The 21,412-nt window shown below is 37.7% G+C and overlaps 3 protein-coding genes across 15 annotated transcripts in view; 1 reads left to right on the forward strand and 2 right to left on the reverse strand.

Moving 5' to 3' along the window:
* Positions 1-8,529, forward strand: part of ECA3 (endoplasmic reticulum-type calcium-transporting ATPase 3) — a 46,371-nt gene extending 37,842 nt beyond the window's left edge. For 2 of the 6 annotated variants that reach the window (XR_015967116.2, XR_015967117.2), the window contains exons 28-34: positions 325-429; positions 1,190-1,275; positions 3,451-3,599; positions 5,538-5,643; positions 5,769-5,822; positions 7,343-7,391; positions 7,976-8,529. Coding sequence is in view for 3 of the 6 variants with exons in the window: in XM_088700858.2 (XP_088556984.2) it covers positions 325-379; positions 1,190-1,275; positions 3,451-3,599; positions 5,538-5,643; positions 5,769-5,822; positions 7,343-7,391; positions 7,976-8,043 (567 nt within the window). In the remaining 3 variants the exon portion in view is untranslated. Of the gene's footprint in view, positions 1-324; positions 430-779; positions 881-1,189; positions 1,276-3,450; positions 3,600-5,537; positions 5,644-5,768; positions 5,823-7,342; positions 7,392-7,975 lie in introns of those variants that run through there. The other 4 variants (XM_088700858.2, XM_008792021.6, XR_015967115.2 and 1 more) reach the window with 3 other exon arrangements.
* A 418-nt stretch (positions 8,530-8,947) lies between these two features.
* Positions 8,948-12,962, reverse strand: LOC103707507 (uncharacterized). Of its 8 annotated transcripts, none has more exons than XM_026804811.4 (5): positions 12,657-12,962; positions 10,619-10,679; positions 10,285-10,538; positions 9,538-9,627; positions 8,948-9,451 (listed from the first exon to the last, which is right to left on the reverse strand). In XM_026804811.4, the coding sequence occupies exons 1-4, from the start codon at positions 12,960-12,962 to the stop codon at positions 9,616-9,618; spliced, it is 633 nt and encodes a 210-aa protein (XP_026660612.4). In that variant the 3' UTR covers positions 8,948-9,451; positions 9,538-9,615. The 8 variants fall into 8 exon arrangements, with proteins under 8 accessions (XP_026660612.4, XP_088556989.2, XP_088556993.2 ...); XM_088700863.2 differs by having other exon boundaries at positions 10,285-10,541; XM_088700867.2 differs by having other exon boundaries at positions 9,417-9,451; positions 10,290-10,541.
* A 48-nt stretch (positions 12,963-13,010) lies between these two features.
* Positions 13,011-16,162, reverse strand: LOC148702836 (putative L-gulonolactone oxidase 4). Its single transcript, XM_039127687.3, has 4 exons — positions 15,451-16,162; positions 14,444-14,699; positions 13,987-14,154; positions 13,011-13,818 (listed from the first exon to the last, which is right to left on the reverse strand). Exons 1-4 carry the CDS (start codon positions 16,126-16,128, stop codon positions 13,085-13,087), a joined length of 1,836 nt encoding a protein of 611 aa, XP_038983615.3. The 5' UTR covers positions 16,129-16,162; the 3' UTR covers positions 13,011-13,084.
* Between the last annotated feature and the right edge of the window lie 5,250 nt (positions 16,163-21,412).

Here is a 21,412-nt window from a genome sequence, read left to right on the forward strand (position 1 = left end):
TATCAGCGCACATTTAATCAGTGAAACATGTATGTGTTCTAAACATGGTCATGATTTTTATGCATAGGCCCATCAACTTATCAGTAGTTAGTAAATTCTAGAGAAGTTCGATAAGAGTCATGAATTTACCGAATATGTCTAGCAAAATAAATATGGTTATAACAACACCATGAACAGAAGAAAAAGCTCACCTTTTGATCTAGGGGATGGAAGCTTCACTTTATTTTTGTGGATGTTGTATTTATACGATCTTTTGTAAAAATCTAAAGTTCAATTTTAGTATGAAGGATTACTCCCCTTGGTGCTCTCTTTGTTGTATTGCAGGCTAGTGAAGCTGTAGTTAGTGGATGGCTCTTTTTTCGTTACCTGGTTATTGGAGGTACTTTGCAGCTATTATCTACTTGTAATCCTTCCTAGTCTTTTGTTTAAGTAAGCCATCATTGCATACATTGCATTCCATCAAAATATTGTTTTTACTTTTTATCACAGATTTTTTTTAGTGGATGTCACAACCTTATATTTTGGCTAGCTCTTTCTGTTATATGTAATATTCCATATGAAAAGGACTTTATTTTCTTTTGAGCTTTTGCAATAGCAAGGATCATCTCTACTTTGGAAATTATGTATATTGTGACAGAGGAAAGCAGTTTACCTCACATCCTGGCAATTTCATGAAAACACCAATACGCATGACATGGGCCATGGAGTGCATCCAATGTTCCTGCATGAAAATACAGGTTTTAGATGTTGCACGTGGCCTAAAGTGCCTGTTCATATAGGTCACCGGATGTGCTCCATGGGCCATAAGGCATGCATTGGCATCCAGATGCGGTCACATCTGCATGTGAGCAAACCACTTCCATAACAAAAATCAGCTTCACCACCTTTGGTAATGTCAAATGTGCAAGTTCATGGTATTCTAATCCCCAATTTTATATTTTTTTCTGGTGCCTTGACTATGCCATGCTCAGTTTATGTTAGAGGGTCAAGAGAGAGCAAAGAAAGACCTAAACAAACATATATAGTTGTGAGGAAGGATGCCATTCTTATTAGAATGTTTGCTGAATAAATATTATATATATCATTGCTCAAAAAATAAGTTTTATATCAAAAGCTTAAGATATTTCCTATTTTACTTTTTTTGCAATTTTATATCAGGTATATGATTTCAATATATTTGCTGATGCAGCGTATGTTGGTTTTGCTACTATTGCTGGATTCATCTGGTGGTTTGTTTATTCTGATAACGGCCCCAAATTGCCATATAGTGAACTGGTAAGATGCATTGCTTTTCCATTCTTTGTGTTTTATTTACATTTATTAATTTTTAAAATTATCTAATTGACATTGAGTAACGAGCATTAGTTAATCTTGTAATGAGCTTAAGTGACTATATGGTAGGATGACCACAGATATAACTATGGGTGTCTGCAAATTACAATATGCAGTTGCTGTCTGTTGGAATGTTCCATGATGTCACTTTGGATTCCGAATAAAAAGTTCTGATTGATGGTTGTATAAGTTTAAATTCAATTGGTTAATATATATTTCTAGCAAATAAGACTAATTGCAGGGACTCCAAATCTGTAGAAGTCTAAACAATTAGATAGACTCTGTTGTTATAAAAGATCCCAAGCTTATGGTTCACTTACCATGTTCTCCAAAAAAATTGTTTCATTTTCAATTAGACCTTTCATAATTTTATTAAATATCTTTATAAACCGAGCTTTCTCAAGAAATCTTTCAAAATAAAGTGCATACTGAAGAACCTGGAACACATTTGTAGTTTGAATAATAGAAAATACTGAACTGCATTAGACATTACTGATAGCTCCTAATGAGAACTATGAGACATGGTATTTTTTTGCTAGCAATGAGATTCAAGTTTTATAGGAAAATCTGTTTGCTATTTGGTGATTTAAATGCATTTTTTTATGCTGACAGCTAACATAATCATGGGTCTCTAGCACTCTTCTTGACTGGTCTCATAAGAGGACATGGGTTTAGTAGAGCTAACAGTCTACGCATATGAGTGAAAGAGACACCCTCCAAGAGTATGGTGAAGGCAATAAGTTCTGAAATGTTGTATGAGAAAATATTACTCCCATATATACCTTTTCTTTCTGACAGTGCACAGTTCAATTCCAGAGAAATTGCAAAATTCATATAAAAAAATACACAATACTAAATTTGGAAAACGTTAAGACTTAAGATGTGGGGAAAAATGTCACATCGGCTTTTAATGAACTCAATCACCTTTCTTTTTACATGAATTAATATGGAATCATGAATAGTCATTGGCTCAACCAGTGCATGTATACAAGTATGTAATGATACATTCTCTCTCTCTCTCTCTCTATGGATAGATAAGTATTTACCCGGTAAGGCTCGAATTTAATTTATTTAACTCTAGATTCTATCATATGAATGAAACATATTTCTAAAAAAGACAAATAAATAAGTTCGCTCAAGACTTATTTGCATCTTCAAAAGATTGTTCGGGACGATCAATCACGAAAGATCCATTTTCCTCGAGCAAATAAACTATAAACATCAAAGAAGAACGTTTAATAGATTTACATTCCTGGAACAAAATCAATTATTAATCAAACTTTTTATACTATACATGTCTTCCTTTTTTTTCACTTCAGGTTCAAGAATTTTTCCTTTCTATCAATTCCATAAAGTCAAGTAGATGAAATATATGAATTCCCCCCCAGTTTCTGCATTACATTGATTTACAATGATTGGTTTGAACTAGATAAGATATAAGATGAACCAAGATGAAATAAAAAAAAAATGGGGTCCTGATCAATTCATGATGACCTTTACATGGAGTTCCTAACTATGACAAATGTGCTAACTATGTATATGACGCCGAAAATAGATCAATTTGATATCAACCTTCAATTCGAATTAGCAAAAGCAGCGTGTCCTTGCCTAATATGCATTGGGAAAGACATTCTACTAGAAATTTTCTTGTTATTGCTTTGTCATATTCCTCCAAAAGTGGATCTCGCTCTTATAGCTCCGAATAATTAAATACATGCATTAAGATTATGAAGGCTTCTTATTCATCAACAACGGAAGCACTTTTTCATTCTTTCATATACTAGGGGGTTTCACTTGGAAAAGAAAACGTTCCATACTAATGTATTTGGGTCCATAACCATGGGTTTGAATGCACGAGATCTTGTAGCACTTATCAATTGTACGTTTAATATTTTTACTGGCTTTTGTCCCTTGCATGCTAAGGAGCTGTTAACCTCGATGCTAAAGCCAGTTCCTTGTTAGAATACACTCTTACTTCTGATTCTTTTTCTGATGATATTTTCTGTTTCTCCCCATTCCTTATGTTCATCTCCTTTAAAATTAAGCTTGTAAAGGTTCCCTTAGATTATTTTGATTTATTTTTTGTTAAATTCTTATTATTTTTCTCAAAAATATCAGGTCAATTTTGATTCTTGTTCAACAAGACCGACAACGTACCCCTGCAGTATTTTTGACGATCGACATCCGTCTACTGTGTCAATGACTGTGCTTGTTGTCGTTGAGATGTTTAATGCTTTAAACAACCTGAGTGAAAATCAGTCTCTCCTGTAAGTTGTTAATGATTTGCAATTACAATTTGATTGCCTCATCTCAAATTTGTATATATTTCCAACTTACGCTGGCCGAAACATTTAGAAATTGTCCAAAATTTCTCTCCCATGCATTGATTTTTGTTTTTTTTTCCGGAGCTTTTTAAAAAGGTTAATCCTAGGGAAATAGTCGTGTTTGCTACAGGTAGCAAGTGTGATGGGTGGCAAGCATATACGCCATGGGGCCCGGTGTGAATTGCATTTTGATTCACACCACACAGGGCAGAATTCATGGGGGCACTCCTAGGCTGCTTGCCACTTTTAGAACTAGTTAGTGAGAGTGAACCTAATTATTTCCTAGTTCTGACATTATTCTTATACTATGTTACTATATTGTTGGATGGAATGCTGGCTTCTTGACTATACCTTTTATTGACTTTCAAGAACTAGTTAGTGATAGTGAGCCTAATTATCCACTAGTTCTGACATCATTCTTATACTATGTTACTATATTCTTATCATTTTTATCACTTGTTCACACATCTTCTTTGATCTGATGTCAATACAAATTTAGTGGGAAATAGTGGGACCGCCTTATTGAAGATTTGCCTCTCAAGATCTATCAATTTTATTGCAGCATATTGTGTAGTTATGCACGGATGCAACCATAGTTGCACATGCTTGCTTCCCTTTAAGAATTTATGCCTATGTGCATGATTTAGTAAAATTGAGAAAAGACATCTGCTATCATTATTTTCTTCGAGTTGTGATGCACATGCATAGTGATTTTTGTGGCTGAAAGAAAAAAGAGGACTTCAACTAGCTTAAATGTCTACAAATGTATGAAATCATCTATAGATTATTTTTGTTAATTTGTTGAAGCGGGTGAATTATAAAACTAAGTATTTTTTGTCAAGTTTAGAATCTATGACATACAGACTGATTTATTGGAGGACCAGTGACATGAGCTTAGCAATATTTTAAGCGCACCATTCAGTGGATCTGAGTCAAGCCTAGATCAGACTCAAGCTGAGCTTGTAACTAGAACTCTAGTGCCGCATGATATATGTCATGTTTTGCTTTATTACATGTATGCACATGGACAGTCACACACAGATAGATTCACACACACACACACACACACACAGAGAGAGAGAGAGAGAGAGAGAGAGATTTATGGGGAAGTACATTGCAGGTAACTTTATTTTTATGCAGAACCTTATATTTTTTTTGGTTGACGAGAACTTCAATAAATTGACTAATTACAACCTCATTTGTGGTGGTGCAAGTTTATTTAAATAGATCATGGGACATGGAACCACCAAATTGGTTTAATCTTATGTTTTTGTAAGAAAGGAGGTGGAGTGTAATAGCACCGAGCCTGAGACCAGTTTGAAAAACTTTCAAAGTTTATGGATTTTATTTTGATATAGAGATCTGACAACACAGATGGATTAAATTTTGCAAGTTAAATTTCCGTTGTTTTATTTCATTTTTATTTAAATGGTCCTGGATTTTGATAGATTGAAAAATTTATGGTGCTTCTGTCATCCTATTCCCTACTTGTACTATGTTGAATAAATGATAAAAGTAGATTTGATTTTCTCCATACTGCTACTTTGACTTTTGTGTGTTACTGATTGCTCGAAAACCTTGAAGGATTATTATGATTTATGAAGGAATGTTTGTAAGACTGCCATTACAATTTGAAGCTGCAAGTTTTTGGCTATTTTTATCCTTATGAAAAGTTGAGATTGATCTCATGCTATCATGAACTTTAAAATGATCAGCAGCCCAATGGGCTACTGATTCAACCCAAACTCAAGCATATTACTATTTCTATGAAAATGAGGATTTTATGCATTGCTTTGAGACGGAAGACTATTGTCCATTCTTCACTGCTTTGAGAAGGGAGACCTGCTGAACTGATAATTAAAGATGCTCTTCACTTTTCAGTGTTATCCCGCCATGGAGTAACCTATGGCTCGTCGGATCCATAGTTCTGACTATGCTCGTCCACATACTGATTTTGTATGTTGAACCCTTATCTGCACTTTTCTCGGTAAGTCTAGTTTCTTATTCCATCGAACTTTGCTTTGTTTTACTACGGCTTTCTCTGATAAGAGAGTCTCAACCTTGTAAAATACTCCAAAATATTATTCTAAGAAATAATTCACTGTCTTGCAGGTGACTCCACTATCATGGGCTGAGTGGACTATTGTTCTATATCTCTCTTTTCCTGTTAGTACATCCTTCTTCTCTTATATAACTTGATTTTTAGACAATCACACAGTGATTGATGTTGATTAGCAGAATTAGATAGCTGCTCAAATTACTACAGGTTGACCATTATGATCGTATTGAAAGATCATACCATCTCAGTGTGCATTACCTTTTCCTTATTGCAGGAAGCCAACTATAATGGTAGTTGCTTCAGAAAGGCAATTCAATGCATTCTATTTAAAACATTTAGGAAGTGTGTTCTCAAGAACAAGGAACCATGCCCTGAAAGAAGAGAATGCACTTCAATCTTAGATTGACAACACGGATGTGCCTCTTGTTTTTCCTGGTGTTGTAACATGCATTTCCACATTGTATGTTAAAGCACCATAAAGCAATCCTGGATTAAGTAAGACAATTTTTTGTACTACCTGGGGCATAAATTAACATTATGCATACTCCAAAGCTCAAGTTAAAAAAAAATACTTCAATTTTCTATCAGCATCAGAAATCACTTTGTAACTACTTAATCCTATCTCTGCTCCCCCACAGAACACATGGTACTAATAAGTTTGTGGTGTTCTTGCAATATTTAAAATGAATTTTTTAGTACATATATTTGTGTACGGATGTTTGTTAGGGGTATCGAGTGTGCCCATTTTGTGAATGGGCTCTCATGGCTGTCACCTGCCAATCGTACTTGTTTCCACTCCCACTTTATGTGATATATGTTTGTCCTTTGCATAAATGGATTTGTAGAGAATTCTCATCTACATTAATTTGTAAGTTTAGCATTCTGAAGAACATTGCGATTGGGTCATAAGGGGTAGTGGACCATGGAGAATATTTTCTCTTGGTTAAATTTTCTATGCTTTCATACATTTAGGTTCCCAAGAAGTAGAATAATGGCATCATGAAATTATAAAGAATGATAAATGGAGCCATTGGTATGTTGAAGAACTGCATGCATTGTTTTTATGAAACAAGTATCATCAAAACCACATTCGTGGACCAGCAGGTGATTTTTTTGTAATATTGTCATGATCTCTGAGTAATGATATTAGGCACATTCCATTAATATTATAATGAAATTTAAACTCATCTATTAAGTTATATGATGTGTATTTACTATGATATATAGTTGTCAAATTTTATAGATCATTAGTAACAAAATTCATAAGCAATGCAAAGTTATCTCAAATGTTACTGTGCCTGGTTAAAGACTAGGAAAGTTGGTTCTGCAGTTCGCCAAATCAATTTAGCTGATCTAAATCCATCGTCAGTTTAGTTGTTACTAGATACAGCTTCCTCATGCATAGTGATATACAGTACTTCAAAGCTGTCATTGACTTGACTTTTGCTTACTGCAGAAAATATCTGCTGCTAGTCATCTACTTCTTCATTCTCTTGTTTAGCTTGTATTCCTTATGATAAGCTTTATTATGTCAACAACCAAAATTATTAATATACTGCACTATATTCTGATTATTGTTTGTTTACCCTAGACGTATTGGCTCACTGTTAGATGTGCATTTGCATAGGTAATAATAATTGATGAAGTATTGAAGTTCTTCTCAAGAAATTATAGAGGTAAGATTTTCCATCATTTCTTCAATTTTGAGATTCTGCTTAACATTTCCTTGTTTTATTTTTAAATTAGAGTGCAAAAGCAAAAAGGATCCAACAGCATTTTTTTAGTCTCATCCTATAATCTCCATGGCCTAAATTTTTTGTCACTCTTCATAGCCATGTTGCAGCTTTATAGTCTTATAATTTTAATCTCAATTTTATTCAACTATCATCTCTGGCTTGTTATTAGTCATGCAAATGATGCCTAATATCTGCATCCATTTTTATAATTGACCTCATTGCCTTGTCACACAATTTGATGCTACAAATTTTCCAAAATGGAAAAAGCATATATAGACCAAGATCAAGTTTTTTTTTAAATAAAAAAAAGAACTTTAATCCATGCCACTCCATATTGCTTGTAAGCAATATGTGCATGGCAAGACAATAATTTTGATAACTACCGATGAACTGGCTTGGAGCGTGTAGTCATTTAAAATATAATGCAACTCCTTCATTGGCCTAAACTGGGATGTTGCAACCTTCTGTTTCTGATTTCTAATTTCACTGAACCGAACAAGGAGGCCTTTCTTGGTTTTCTGCAGGTAGAAGGTTCAACTTTAGATTCGGAAGGCCTGATATGCTTCCCAAAAGAGAAAATCGTGACCAATAGAATTCAAAGCGAGACAAATCATACTTGTTATGCTTGGTGCCAGAGGTAGCACTTGTAAATGTTACACAAGTTTGGGAAGAGCTTAACCGCCCATGTGGCAGTGATGATCGTCTACCTCCGGTACGGATTGGAGGCTAACTTCATTTTGCTTGGAGATATAGAGATGAGCGCTACAAAACTTACCTGCATGAAGAGTACCCTCAAAGGGCATCACATTTCTTGTCACCATGCGTACAGCTATTTATGTGGTATCCAGATTCAGTCTGATGATTTTGTTCCATGCCTGTTTCTTATCACCTGATACAACTGTCAAGGATGTATTCATCTGTCATTTGAGGGTTGTGACATCTCATTTGTCATCAATTGTAGCATGGGTCTTAATGATATTTGTTAGCATCAGACATCAAAAACTGAACCATGCAACGCATGTTTTTTTTTTTCCTAGTACACTATATCTAATTCTAATTGTTATAATTGACTTAAAAACTTGTTTTTCATACTGAAAATAATGAGACCAAAGCTGATACAGGCAGCCTTCGATGCAATTTGTTGTGGAAAACTCAAACTGAAAATGAAGCTCCCAAGCTCTAGCTTATCAACGCTTGCTGGAATTATTGAGCAAAACTTGCATGCAAAACACATAAGCGGAAGACAATGGAAAATAGTCGCGTAAGCTCAACGAGCTACCAAAATTAGAACCATCGGGTGTTATATCTGCAAGCTTGTGAGAATAAGTCGTCTCAGCACCTGACCCAAGCCAAAATGGGAGGATCTAGTAAAAAATCCATGGACCATGAATGCAATGAATTTCTCCATGTGGCAGCAGAGCTCAAGGTTATCAAGTTGGTGACTTCAGCTTGTGCGATCTGATGATTGCATACACAGTCATTTAGAAGGGTAACCATTGACAGGGCATTCACATTTGTTAAATTAAAGCAGCTGCTAAAATTTAACAACAATGGTTGGCGCTAATCCTGATCGAGTTTAAGAGTAATCTATGAGATGACAAATAATCATGTGTCTCTGGTCATTTACTGTAACATGCTGATTTCAGCTTCCCAGATTCCTCCACTATAAAATTCACTAAACTGCATTTACACCAGCAATTGAAGCATTATATCTAATTTCTAAATAAGCCAAGCTAGGCTTCATGGTGCCTTCCTGTAAATCACAAAGCAGGCTCTTCCCAAAGGCATGCTTTGCCTCTTTGAAAGTTATACCTGTTTGATTTCACGGATGCTTAATTTTGAAGCGGTTGACAACAGCTATTGAAGCACAGGTTTATTCACGTTCCCACGGTAGAGCTTGACCTCCAGCGAGTCTGAAACCCCAATTACCTCAGTTACAAGTCATCCAACCATTGTCCTCTGCCTGCCATCCAGACTGAGAAGTTCTTCATAGCTTCATCCTATAGGATAAGGCATGCAATTAAATTTGAACTTTACAGGATAGAAGGCAGAAATGAAAGTGGCAGCAGGTACAGGATGTCTGTACCCCATGGTGAAAAGCTTGTAGTCGTTTCCCCAAAGCACATTTCTTTAAGAAAATCCATGCAACTTTTCCAATCATCTTTCAGCTGTTATCCTGGTTAGCAGTTGGTTAAACAAAAAGAAGGCAATTATATTAGTGAATGCAGTTATATTAGTTAACTGTGATGACCAAGATCAGTTGAAATCAAAAGACAGACAATCAAAACAGGAACATTATTTTGTCTCCATTGATCATATTATTATCACTTCAGCTTCGATCTTTTAAGTAAATTTCGATCTGGAGCAACCATCCCTGGTAATAACCTACCTTCTGTCATCATTTGTGATAAAATCAAGGACATATAGAACTCAAATAACACAGACAAACAGATGATGTACTCACATTTCGACATGAGTAGGGATTATTGCAGACAAATAGAAATTCAGAATGTTCCAGTGGTTTCTCAGTTTCATCCTTGTTCTTACGCATACTACATTAGAGTTTTATTCCCCAAGTCAAGCACCAAAGCTCCCTTAAATTCTAAAATGCCATGTATGATCACGCCTACAGCATTTCCATGACCGGTAGTCAGATTCTGATATTTTAGGACAATACCATTTTAAACTAACAGAACTGAGAACTATGACCCTGGCTCTCAGCATATCATGTTCATGACTCAAAAATGTGACCACTTGAGCATGAATCGTAGGCAGGATGGCATTGAATATAGCATAGAAATCCACCCATAAGCCCCAATTCTGAGAATCTTACCTGACCTGATGATTCCTGTGTAGGTTTCTGTGCAGGATCACATAATTTTTCCTTCCACTGCCTTACATGAGGTTCATCTTCAAGATTTTGGTAGGCAGACGGCAACAGAGGTCCTACAATTTTTCTTCGAACTGATGCAGCTTCCTTTAGCTTTCGCTTCCTGATCCTCTTTCTTTGAGCTCTTGTGAGCTTTTGTGGCACCGAATCACCTGTATCGCTCGGCAAACTTTCCTTTTCCACATTGTCAGCATCTTCTGCTAAAACAAAGAGCTCAAGGAACAGGTCGCAGGAAAGATTCAAGTTTTATAATTTACAAATTTGCATGTATATTTACCTGGGTCCAAGTCCAAGTCCATGCACCCAGAAACCATTGCCACTGATTCCTCTTCAGCTAACTGTCATAAGTTCCATCAAATATGTAAGGGCTTTTATGCAAACTTTTGAAATCAGAACAAAACAGAAATGATAGAATTGTTGTGTCGTCAAATAACATGTGTATTTGTGTATACATACATATATATATATACATACATGCAAACATATACATGCCCATGCATGCATGTATAGAATGTTGGATAAACAGAAGGCAGGAAGCAAGCTAGGGTATTCCTTGGGGATTCCTAATAAGCATTGTCATGAAATCCAAGATTAACCAGAAATTTGCGAAAGCACAGTGTACATTAATTAATGAAAGTAGTAATACACATCACATACAACAAAAGTAAATAAATAAATAAAGCATGTATAAAAGAAACTCTGTAGCATATCTCACTAATTATTCTGTATACTTTCGATAAGAAATTAAAAAAGGCTAACTTTAGATTGTCAAGGTTTTCTTTCTTTAATTTTTTCCCTTCTTAGAAGCAGGGGATGTCCCATAAGATATGAAGTAAAACTATCAACAGATCACCCACTTAAAGCATGGCATTCATCTTTTATGCTAGACAAAGTCCAACTAAACACGAACAAGTAGACAAAAGATACCAAGACATAGTCTTTAAGTTTCAATCAGAAAAGTAATAGGCAAAGAAAAAAGTAACTCTCAGCCGGTCCAAGCATAAGCATGCCATTCATTCCTTCTTGGAATCGAATTATAGAACAATATCAATATGTTGGAGATGAAAACAACCAAACATTGCAGCCACCCAACATGTACCTGTTGTGCATGCCTCGCCTGGCTGACAAGCCATGTACCTTGCTAACACTTGACAAGGATCATGTACAGTAATCAGGGAAGTATGAGCTACATATCATATTGAGATGGTTTTCAACCAAACATGCACATTATTGTGGATTATGTACTTTAGGGTTGAGTTATGAAAAATCGCCATTAGCAAAAGATCTGATAAGGTTCAAAACCTTGGTTTTGGTCAGACCTACAAACTTCCACTTTCTGCAGTTTTAGCAATTTTGACTTGAGTTTCAGAATTTGACAAAAAATGAAGATACTAGAGAAAATAAAAGGAAAAAGATTAGGACAAAATGTGGCATATCACATGAATTTTGGGCATGCTGCACAGTTTGAAATCTTCGGATTTATAGTCTTGGAGTTTCTAAAGTAATAACCTATATTAAGAAAAAGTATAATTTTTTAAAAAATGAATGAAAATATTTAGTACTTATATTACACTAAGTTGTTTCATAACAATCGACCTATTAAACATGTAAAAATGTAAATATGCATGAAGAGACATACACTACAAGAAACCAGTATGATGATATGTCCTTGTTATTATATTTACCATCACTGAATTAACATCCGAATGTCGAGGTAATTTCTGCCCTTTTCTCAGCTACTGATTATTTGCTTGAAGAGAATACTTTTCCTTTTTACAAGAACTGTGACTTTACTTAGATTTCGCAATTCTTTTGGCCTACAAGCATTGCAAAACATCTCTAAGAGCATGCTCCATATCTCAGGTAGCAGGGTATCCTCATGGTTAGAGCAAATCGTCAAATCACACAAGAAACAATCTAACAGCGGTTAACCTATCCAATGTATCAATTGCATTCACTCCCTCGCTTGTTTGCTGACCCAACGGGTTAGGGTTTGCTAAATCAAGTCATGGAGTTAACCATCGAGCCCTAATCCTGGAAGGAAATTATCTCAACAAATTACTACTCAACGTTCCGATCATATTCGTAACAAATTCTAACATCCATCATGGATGAGGAGAGGGATCAACAAGCGGCAAGGGATTTGCACGAGATCTTTATCTTCACTTTCGATTCGATCTTTGGTGATATCAAGGAAAAGATTAGGCTGATTTGGGTCCTCAATTAGGTGAAAAAGAATCCAGAAATCCGAGCAGATGGCGAAATTTAGATAGCAGTAGAATACAGATCAGAGAGCACGGAGACGAAGAGATTACTTGAGGTTGTCGGACGGGCGACGACGGCGGCGGCGTCAGGGGATGGTAGAGGTTGAGGAGCGCCTGGTGGAACTTCCTCCGCTTCTCTCCTCTCGTCCGCTCCATTTCGAATTGGAAATTGGGAGCGATGGGTTCCACCGGACTGCCTCGAAAGGGTTTAACCAGCGGGTGCTCCAGGACGACGCACGGAAATGCGATCGCCCGCACGAAACCTTCCATGCGGCAACTAACTCGACCGAGTCCGCCAATCAGTATGCGCGCATAAATCCATGCAGGTGAGGTGGTGCACCTAGCTAGCCAACCCATGAAATGGAGTTCCACAGAATAATAAAAGATACAAATAAGACGTACAGATGATGAAATAGTGACCACCAAGTCACTTTTATTCGAAAAATAACATCCTCAAAATAAACGCGACACATCAAAGATCATGAGCGTGCAAGATTTGGCATCATTATGAACATATCTTGGCCGACATCATTCCTCTTTTCCAGCTCCCCAGCTGCTTGGATCCTCCGGCACACTCGAGCTTCTCCATAGACCTGGCCCGGCCTGCAGTAGTACCCCTTCTCCGGAGCGCAGTGGTCGTCATCAGAGCAGATGCACAGCCCCTCCAAAGCACAGCCCTTCCCGGAGATCACCAGCTCTTTCCCTCTTAAACCCAACACAGCATCCGTCCAGTCCGACGAGAACAAACCCTCCTGGTCGTACTTCTCCATCACACTCACAAACTCGTCCCCCTTAGCTCCCAGCTTCTCCCTCACCTTCAGAAAGCCAATGTTTCTGTTCTTCCCCCAGTGCGGCAACCCGTTGTACTTGAACAACGCCATCTGCTCGATTTCTTCGAGCACATCCTCGAAGAGCCGGGGCTGCTCCGGATCACGGGAGCGGTAGTAGGTTATGTCTATGTCGACGCAGTCTTCTGTTTTGCCGAGGTAGGCGGTGGAGTTGCGGACGAAGCGCATGAGGAAGCCGAGATACAGCTCAGTCCCACAGAGAGCCCCGGGGTTGGCGTCGCGGAGCTTCTTTACATCGGCGATGAAGCTGGCGATGCTGGTGAAGGGTATGCTCGCTGTAGTTTGGTGATAGAAGATTCCTGGAATTCGAGGGTCCCATCCGCAGGCTGTCTGGACGTTGTCCTCCGGGCTTCTCAGGCAAGACCCTGTGGAAAAATTTTGGTTAATAATCCAACGGTGTAAGTTGGCACTTCGGTGTTATGCTAGATCTTCAACTGGATTTGTTTATACTTCAATGAAAGTCGCCATCTTCTAGTAATGTTTATGTACAAAATTAATTGTTGAACATGCCCAAACTTGCATGCAAATTATACCTGAGGATTGCATGTCGCTTTGATTTCCGATGACCGGATAGCCTGTGAAGTCGACGATACTGCCGTCATTGTTCTTGAGGCCCATGCCTAGGAGGAGTAAACTTATCACTTGCGTTTTAGCTAGCAAGCATATTCCATTGGCATCCTCTCTTGCCTCGGCTAATTCCTCTGCAATGTGTGTACAATATACATGTGATGCAAAATTACAAAAGCCATATAGAATAGGAAATGGAATAAGAATCTTTTTTTTTTTTTAGCTGGGAACCCACTCGAACGGAGGCTAAAGGAGTAATGTTATATTAATGCTACCATGGACTGATTTTGTTAAAAAAAAATTCTACATAAAAGAGGTAACGTTGGACATCATTAAATCATTTTACTAAAAAAGGACATCCCTAATATCGTAACATTAAAAGATCAAAATGGAGATCAGATAGGAAAAAAGTTTGAAGTGCACCTAAGGCACGGGTAGACTTTATGATAAGCCTGGCTTGCGGTCTGAACCCTAAGAAATCGTTCTCGCCTCTCCCAGTAGCGTTGATGGGAAGTTTGACATCGTCCCCGTAGACTACAATGGCTTGTGAGGGGTACCAAGTAATGTCTCCGTATTGCGTAGTGAAGGCAAATGAGGCGATGGTCTGCTCAAAGGCCTCGTCTCTTTGGACCCTGTTGGTGATGGAGCGCTTGAACATGGGTTCCAGCTGGAGAGTAACCTGCATGGTTCATTCATGCAACAAATCCTTTGGTTAGAAATGCAATCATGTCCCAGAACTTTAATTATTATAGACGGGCAAAATTGCCAGGAGACTATGGTTGAGCTGGAACGAGAGATCTTGTTTTTTCAATTTTCTCAGGGCCATAGTTTTATTCATAAAAATATATAATCACACATTTATATATATAACATGTTTTTATTCATAAAAATATGTAATCTTAGATATATATATAACCTTTGTTGAGCCTCTGATGCGTCGAAAAGGAGTGTGCGTGGGGCCGGGCGCGCGAGGTTTTGGAAGGTAAGGTTGTTTTTTTTCTTTTGGGGTAAGGTACGGTTGGTTTCAAAATTCAACTACATGTAGAAAATAATTTAGATGTGTAACGTGTATGTAACGTCATGAATCATGATCAGACTGGTCATGTGGGAAATGCAGTCGCCTGCACTCCGTGTAATATACTACCTCGGTCATGTATGTTCTTTTCTTAGCCTGATCCTCCCTCTTCCATGCAATTCACAACCTCGGGCTTTTGAAGCTGAATAAGTAGATAGAATACGGCACCGGTGCAAAAATATTAAAGTGAAGAAGTGATTGCTGTGGAGCTGCCACATAGGCCTTGCATGCAATTTACCCGGATACAATTTACCTTTGATGCAAGCCATCCAAAACTTATGTATCTTTGCTGGCCAAGGAAGTGAAGCTGCTGTCAGTGACCTAGTACATCCATCTGGCAAAATTTTTAACGTACCTGAGAAACAACTCCAAGCACACCCAGAGAAACTTTGGCAGCCAAGAGGTCAGGATCATCCTCTCCAAGGCTGACGACCCTTGCGTAGAGCCCGTCGATCTGCACCGGGCTTGGCACCACCAGCCTCATTCCGACGACGTACTCATGCACCGCCGAGCCCTTGCCGAACACCGAGCTCCCGTGCGAGCCGGTCCCGAGCAGGCCCCCGAGCGTTACCCCCTCCCAGTAGGGCGAGTGGGGCACCGCGAGGCCGTTGGCGGCCGCCACGTCCAGGAGCGCCCGCAGAGTGATCCCGGCCTCCACCGTCATGCGCGAGCTGGCCGGGTCGACGCTCACCAACTTGTTCAGGCGCTCGGTGCTGATTGCGAGCCCTGCGCCGCTCGGCCCGCCGGGGCACGACAGCTTGGGGATGCTGTGGGCGTAGGCGCTGACCGCCTTCATGTGCTGCTTCGCAAACGAGGCATTGGAGACGGCCAGGAGGAGCTCCTGCTCGTTGGTGGGGTACGTGACGGCAGCCACCCGGCAGGTGCTGCGGTCGGGAAAAGCGCCGTAGGCATTGGTCACGGTGCAGTTGGTGTCGCCGGACGTGCATTTGATGACCGGGCCCGGTGGGGACCCGCTCGCAGGGAGGTGGAAAAGGAACAGGCTCAGGGTGACGAATGCAAGGAAGGTGGCCATGGTGGGTGGTGGTGTGTATTGGTTGGAGGAGCAGCGGTTTTTATAAGGGATCTTGGTCGATTGAGTACCGAAACTTACTAGCAATTACGTGCCGTCCACCAATGGCTGGGGTTCGAGGATAAGAGCAAGCCATTGACTGCTATGCACGAGGATGGAAACTATATATTCCAATATGCAGCCTCTGGAAGCTTATAGCAATTTTTCTTTTAAACAATTAAGGAATTGGTTGCGTGTGGTAAACTTAGCTACCAGCATTTACCAATTCAAGTTTCATTATTTCACACGCGGTTTGAATATGGTTGTAAACCTGATTTGGGAGGTTTTTGGGAGCGCTCAGCGGATATGGTCTTGGCTCTATTGGTGCCTATTCGGAGGGAGACTGACAGATTAGCGTGGGCGCCGACGAAGCGATCGTAGGTGCGTGCGAGGGATCTACAAGTTCTATTTAGAGAGGAGTCAGTGCTGCAAATTGAGGAAGGATGGATTTGGAGGATGCAGATTCATCCGTAGGTGGCACTCTTCTTCTAGAAGGTGGCTTGGGGTTGCCTTCCTATCAGGAGTGTAATCATTAGGCGGAGCTTGCGGATCCCTCTATGTTGTGAGGTGTGCACGGACTCTGAGAAGACTATTGAGCATGCCCTTCTGCAGTGTCCCAGGGCCAGGAAAATATGGAGGATGTCACTAGTCCCTCTTTCCCAATCGGTGCTATTGGTACAGGATCTGTTGCAGCTGCTGAGAGACTCATTTCAGAGCCCTAGATCTATTGAGGCAGGGGTACTTAGAGCATATCTGGCCTACCATATTTGGTTGGACAGGAATGCAGGCGTGTTTGAGGGGAGGAGGTCGTCTCCGAGGTGGGTGGTGGTTAGAGCGGTGCTTCAGGCCGGGGAGGTGACTTCATGTGTTCTCTTAGGATAGCCAGGGACATATGGGGTACTTGCTTCGTTGTTACAGCACCCAGATTTGCTCTCGTTTCTTGGGTGCCCCCACCTCCCGGTTTTCTCAAGGTGAACTTGGATGGCAGCATGTCGGCAGATGGGAGGTCTGGAGATATTGTATTTGTTATCAGAGACCACCGTGGCAGTCTGATAGCAGCAGGGGGTCGGTGCACGTCAGGCCTTACCGTAGCTGGGGTAGAGCTTCGAGCAGCCTGGGAGGGAATATCGTATGCGAGGCGGGTGCTCAGTGCCGAGCAGGTGTACATTGAGGGAGACTCATATATCGTGATCGAGTGGATACGAGGTGCGGATAGGTATGGAGATGGTCACCCACTTATTCGTGAGACACGGAGGCTGGTAGTGGATGGAATGTGCACCGGGTAGCTCATATTTTTCGGAAGGTGAACAAGACAGCAGACTGGGTCGCCTCCTATGTTGCACGTCATTCTGAGGAGTTCTTGTGGACGCCCACACTAGAGCTCTCGCTTCTTTTGTACTTTTTTATTTTTTTCTGAATTAACAGGATGTGCTCACGTTAGAGCTATATAAATTATTATTTTTTATAAAAAAATAAAAAAAACCTGTGGACCACAATAGCTAGGATCTTAAAGTCATAATGTACTGGAACGCTTGATTTGAATGTGAATGTAAACGGGTGGAACACAATAGGATCTTAACGTCGTTGTGTACTGCACTTCTCGTGCCTGCAATTAATTCTGTTCAGCATGCGATTAGTTGCCATGCATTCACTAGTTTGTCCGTCCATGCATAAGCAAGCTTTTATATATATATATATATATATATATATATATATATATAAAAGAAGATACTTTGTTTTTTTATAAATCTAAATTTTTTTTGGAGCCCTAATAAAAAAAATATATATTCTTCTTTTCTAATATTATATTATACTATAAATATAATATTATATTACATTATATTATAATACATTAATATGTTATGTTAAATAATTTATTATTATGTTATATTATGAGAAATTAATGTACGCTAATAATTATAATATTTTGTATCTTTATTATTGTATTATACTATAAATATAATATTATATTATATTATATCATAATATATGTTATGTTAAATAATTTAATATTATATTAAATTATTATGCCATAGTATACAATATTATATTACTATATTATAATAATATTATATTACATTACAGTAATATTATATTATATCATGTATTTATGTATTAATATATGTTATATTTTATTATGCTCTGTTGTATAATACTATACAATGTCATTTATGATAATTTTGTCATACAAAAATACTTTTTTAGTTTGTTTACTAAACGTGTCAAAGTACTTTAGAAATGTAGTTACCAAACAGCAAATAATTTTTTATAAAATTTCTACTTCCAACCACTCTACTTTCCAAAGCTCTACTGCCAACAACTCCCTCAAACAGAGACTGTCAAACAACAAATTCGAGAAATTGTATTCAAAAGGAAAAAGTTTACTTATGCTTTTGCATGTTACATTGCAGATACATCTTAGACAATTATTTTAATTAGGACTTTGGGTATTTGGGTGACCAACTCTAGCAAATCTGTTCAGCCAGATTTGGTGATTACTGACAGGAATTGGTAAATTTTAAGATCTTAATTGCTTCTACGTATGCAACTCTTGTTAAGTTATCCGTTGGTCAACAACAGCCTTATCGATCTGTGCTCACGCTTTCTAAGCTCTAGGTTGCCTAATGCTTGTCCAATCGATCTCGTGCATTAATTTATTTAGTAATTTGAGAACGATATGCCTTGACATCCATGCGACTGGAACTTCAACATATATTGGCGAACCCCTCTGCCTTGGAATTGCTCCTCTTTTTTTTTTCAGCAGTCTTCTCTTGGGATTAAGCAGCACGCGGGGTTGCAGAAATGATAATATGATGTAATAATTTAGCTCCCAGAAATACACATGACGCTTTATGTGCACATGAATCAATGCTTTATTTAGTGTAGAATGATAATATTTCTATCAAGGATCAAGTTCTCAGGAAAGAAAAAAAAAGAAGAAAGGATCAAATTGAATCATGCCTCTTCATATGTCAATGATTGTGGGGCTTGCAAGCCTTTCCTCGAAGAAAAGGTTATTTTTGTCGTTTCAATAAATGTAAAGATCGTTTATCTTATTTAACACGGAACATCGAGGCTCAGCTTTGCTTTTGTTTCTCTTATTCCTAAAAGGGATGATTTGCTCTCAGTGAGGAACCTTGGACCTATCAATCTTCTGAACCGTCTTTGAAATTTTTTTCTCCAATAAAATAATTAACTGACATAGAAAGTTTTGGAGTACCTGGTCTTTGCTCCAACAAGATAAGCCCTGCAACCTCATGCACTGGTCCTCCTCTGTCTTTTCATCTCTATATATATCCCATATATATTTTTTTCTTGATTAATAATATTTGGGGGAAGTGTTTTTTATTAGTTTCAATTATAGAAATACTAAATAGGAGACAAAATTTTACTTATTGTTTTGTCATTATTATACTAATTGATAAGGTTACAAGCTGAAAAATATAGCACATTCCTTCTGGAAATTTCAATTAGATAAATTGTAATTTACAATTATTTATTTCTTAGAGAGGCTTTTTCACTTTGTAGAAGATAGAAATGGAAAAGAGCATGTTTTAAATGCAAAATTTACTCTCTCTTTTTCGAAGTCGTCATCAGTTTGCCATGACAAAGCGCAATCACAAAAACTTCGAAATACTTGTGAACTTTTGAAATTGTAGGGAATATCTTTTGTTTATTCATCAATTTAGTTGTCTGTTTACCGGCGCCACCCACTTGAGTTTATATGTTTAAGTCAAATTGATATTTTTATAAAGCAAATAAAAGAAGTAAGAGGAGACCTTTCTTGTTTTTGAAGTTGATAACTTGTGTACAAAAATGAAATAGTCATGAAAAAGTGAAGGCAAGCCAGTAGAGCTAGGGCATGCTTGATATTGGTATAGATGAGTGTAATCATGTGAAAGCCAACACTAATGGTCTTGTTGGATAAATGAACACTAACTTTTAGTTGATAAATTTTATTTATTTATTTCTTAAGCAAGAAAAAACTAATTGAAATATATTTTATTTGGTAGGTACAGAAGAGGCTGTTGCAATTGAAATGTATTTTTACTAATAAAAGATATGTACAAAAAGTGTCATGGATGAACATATGGTAATATTTCAATAATGTGGATGTGAACATGGGCTTGACCTAGTGTTCACACATTTGCTTAGAAAGCAAAATCTTTGGTTCTAATTTTGGATATTGTAGGCAGGACTCCATCTCTTTCTATGGATATTGCGACGTGGATAAATGACTGGGGAAAGTTTACAGCGTAATAGTATAATTAAAACTGCAAATGGGTTGAGCCGGCCTGTGACCTAACTTGGTCCTGAGTTGATTACACTGATCCAATCTATGTATGATGACCCGTGATTTGGGTCCCAATCTAAATTTCTAGTTGTGTCTAGGTCTTGTATTTTTCAAACCAACCCAACCTGGCTGAACCCGACTGCCTGTATAGGTCTAATTTGGGTCAACAAAAAAAAAAGGGTCCAAACATAATATAAACCCGATCCAGCCCAATCCAAAACTTTGAATCATAAAAGCCTCTTTCTCTTTAAAGCGAATATGCTATTGGCTTAATAGCAAAGATGCTCTTGACTTCACAGCAAATAAGGTTGAAGTCAAAGAAGGGCAAATATGCCCTCGACTTAATAGCAAATGAGGTTCGATATCTAGTCTCTTCTCCTTGGCTCTATTCTATCCTGAAACTGAGCCACCATTAATCACTGATAGAGGGGCAAGGAGTTCATTTAGTTTGAGCAATAGGAGTAAAAATATCTAGAAAATATGAAATTAATACTGTTAGAAGAATACAAGTACAATATTAAATTATTATTTAGCTAACTTAAACCAAGAGATGTTCATATAATAAAATTAAAAATTTAAAGAATTAAAATATAAATTTAAAAAAGATAGCAACTAACACACAATATTAAAAATGTCATGAACTAAAATTTATTTATAATAAAAAATATATTTTCTAATATATTTATATTTAATTTAAAAATATTTATTAATTCATGTAAATATATTTCGACAGCCTTCATATGAGTGGAATATAAATAATCAATAAATGGACTGAATAATAAAAAATATTATTATTTGAATTATTTATTTAAAAGTATTATTAAAAAAATGGCAATAAGATTCATCCAATCAAATATAATAATCTACTTCCAAGTAAGTTTTTCACCAATTAAACATGATAAAATTTATTTTCTCCTACAACCATTTTCTCAAATAAATAATATTCAGAAATCG

The sequence above is a fragment of the Phoenix dactylifera genome, chromosome 7, assembly GCF_051530095.1.
Source record: "Phoenix dactylifera cultivar Ajwa chromosome 7, Ajwa_hap1_PhDact_Kaust_v1.1, whole genome shotgun sequence".
In the NCBI taxonomy this organism is placed as follows: domain Eukaryota; kingdom Viridiplantae; phylum Streptophyta; class Magnoliopsida; order Arecales; family Arecaceae; genus Phoenix; species Phoenix dactylifera.

Coding starts and splice junctions, on each gene's coding strand:
- LOC148702836 (XM_039127687.3), bottom strand. CDS start 16,128: ATGGCCACCTTCCTTGCATTCGTCACCCTGAGCCTGTTCCTTTTCCAC. Junction 14,700..15,450: donor TGCTTGGAGTTGTTTCTCAG/GTACGTTAAAAA, acceptor TGAACCATGCAG/GTTACTCTCCAGCTGGAACC. Junction 14,155..14,443: donor AAAGTCTACCCGTGCCTTAG/GTGCACTTCAAA, acceptor CACACATTGCAG/AGGAATTAGCCGAGGCAAGA.
- LOC103707507 (XM_088700861.2), bottom strand. CDS start 12,962: ATGGGTTGGCTAGCTAGGTGCACCACCTCACCTGCATGGATTTATGCG. Junction 10,680..12,656: donor CGCCCGTCCGACAACCTCAA/GTAATCTCTTCG, acceptor AACTTATGACAG/TTAGCTGAAGAGGAATCAGT. Junction 10,542..10,618: donor GGACTTGGACTTGGACCCAG/GTAAATATACAT, acceptor TCTTTGTTTTAG/CAGAAGATGCTGACAATGTG.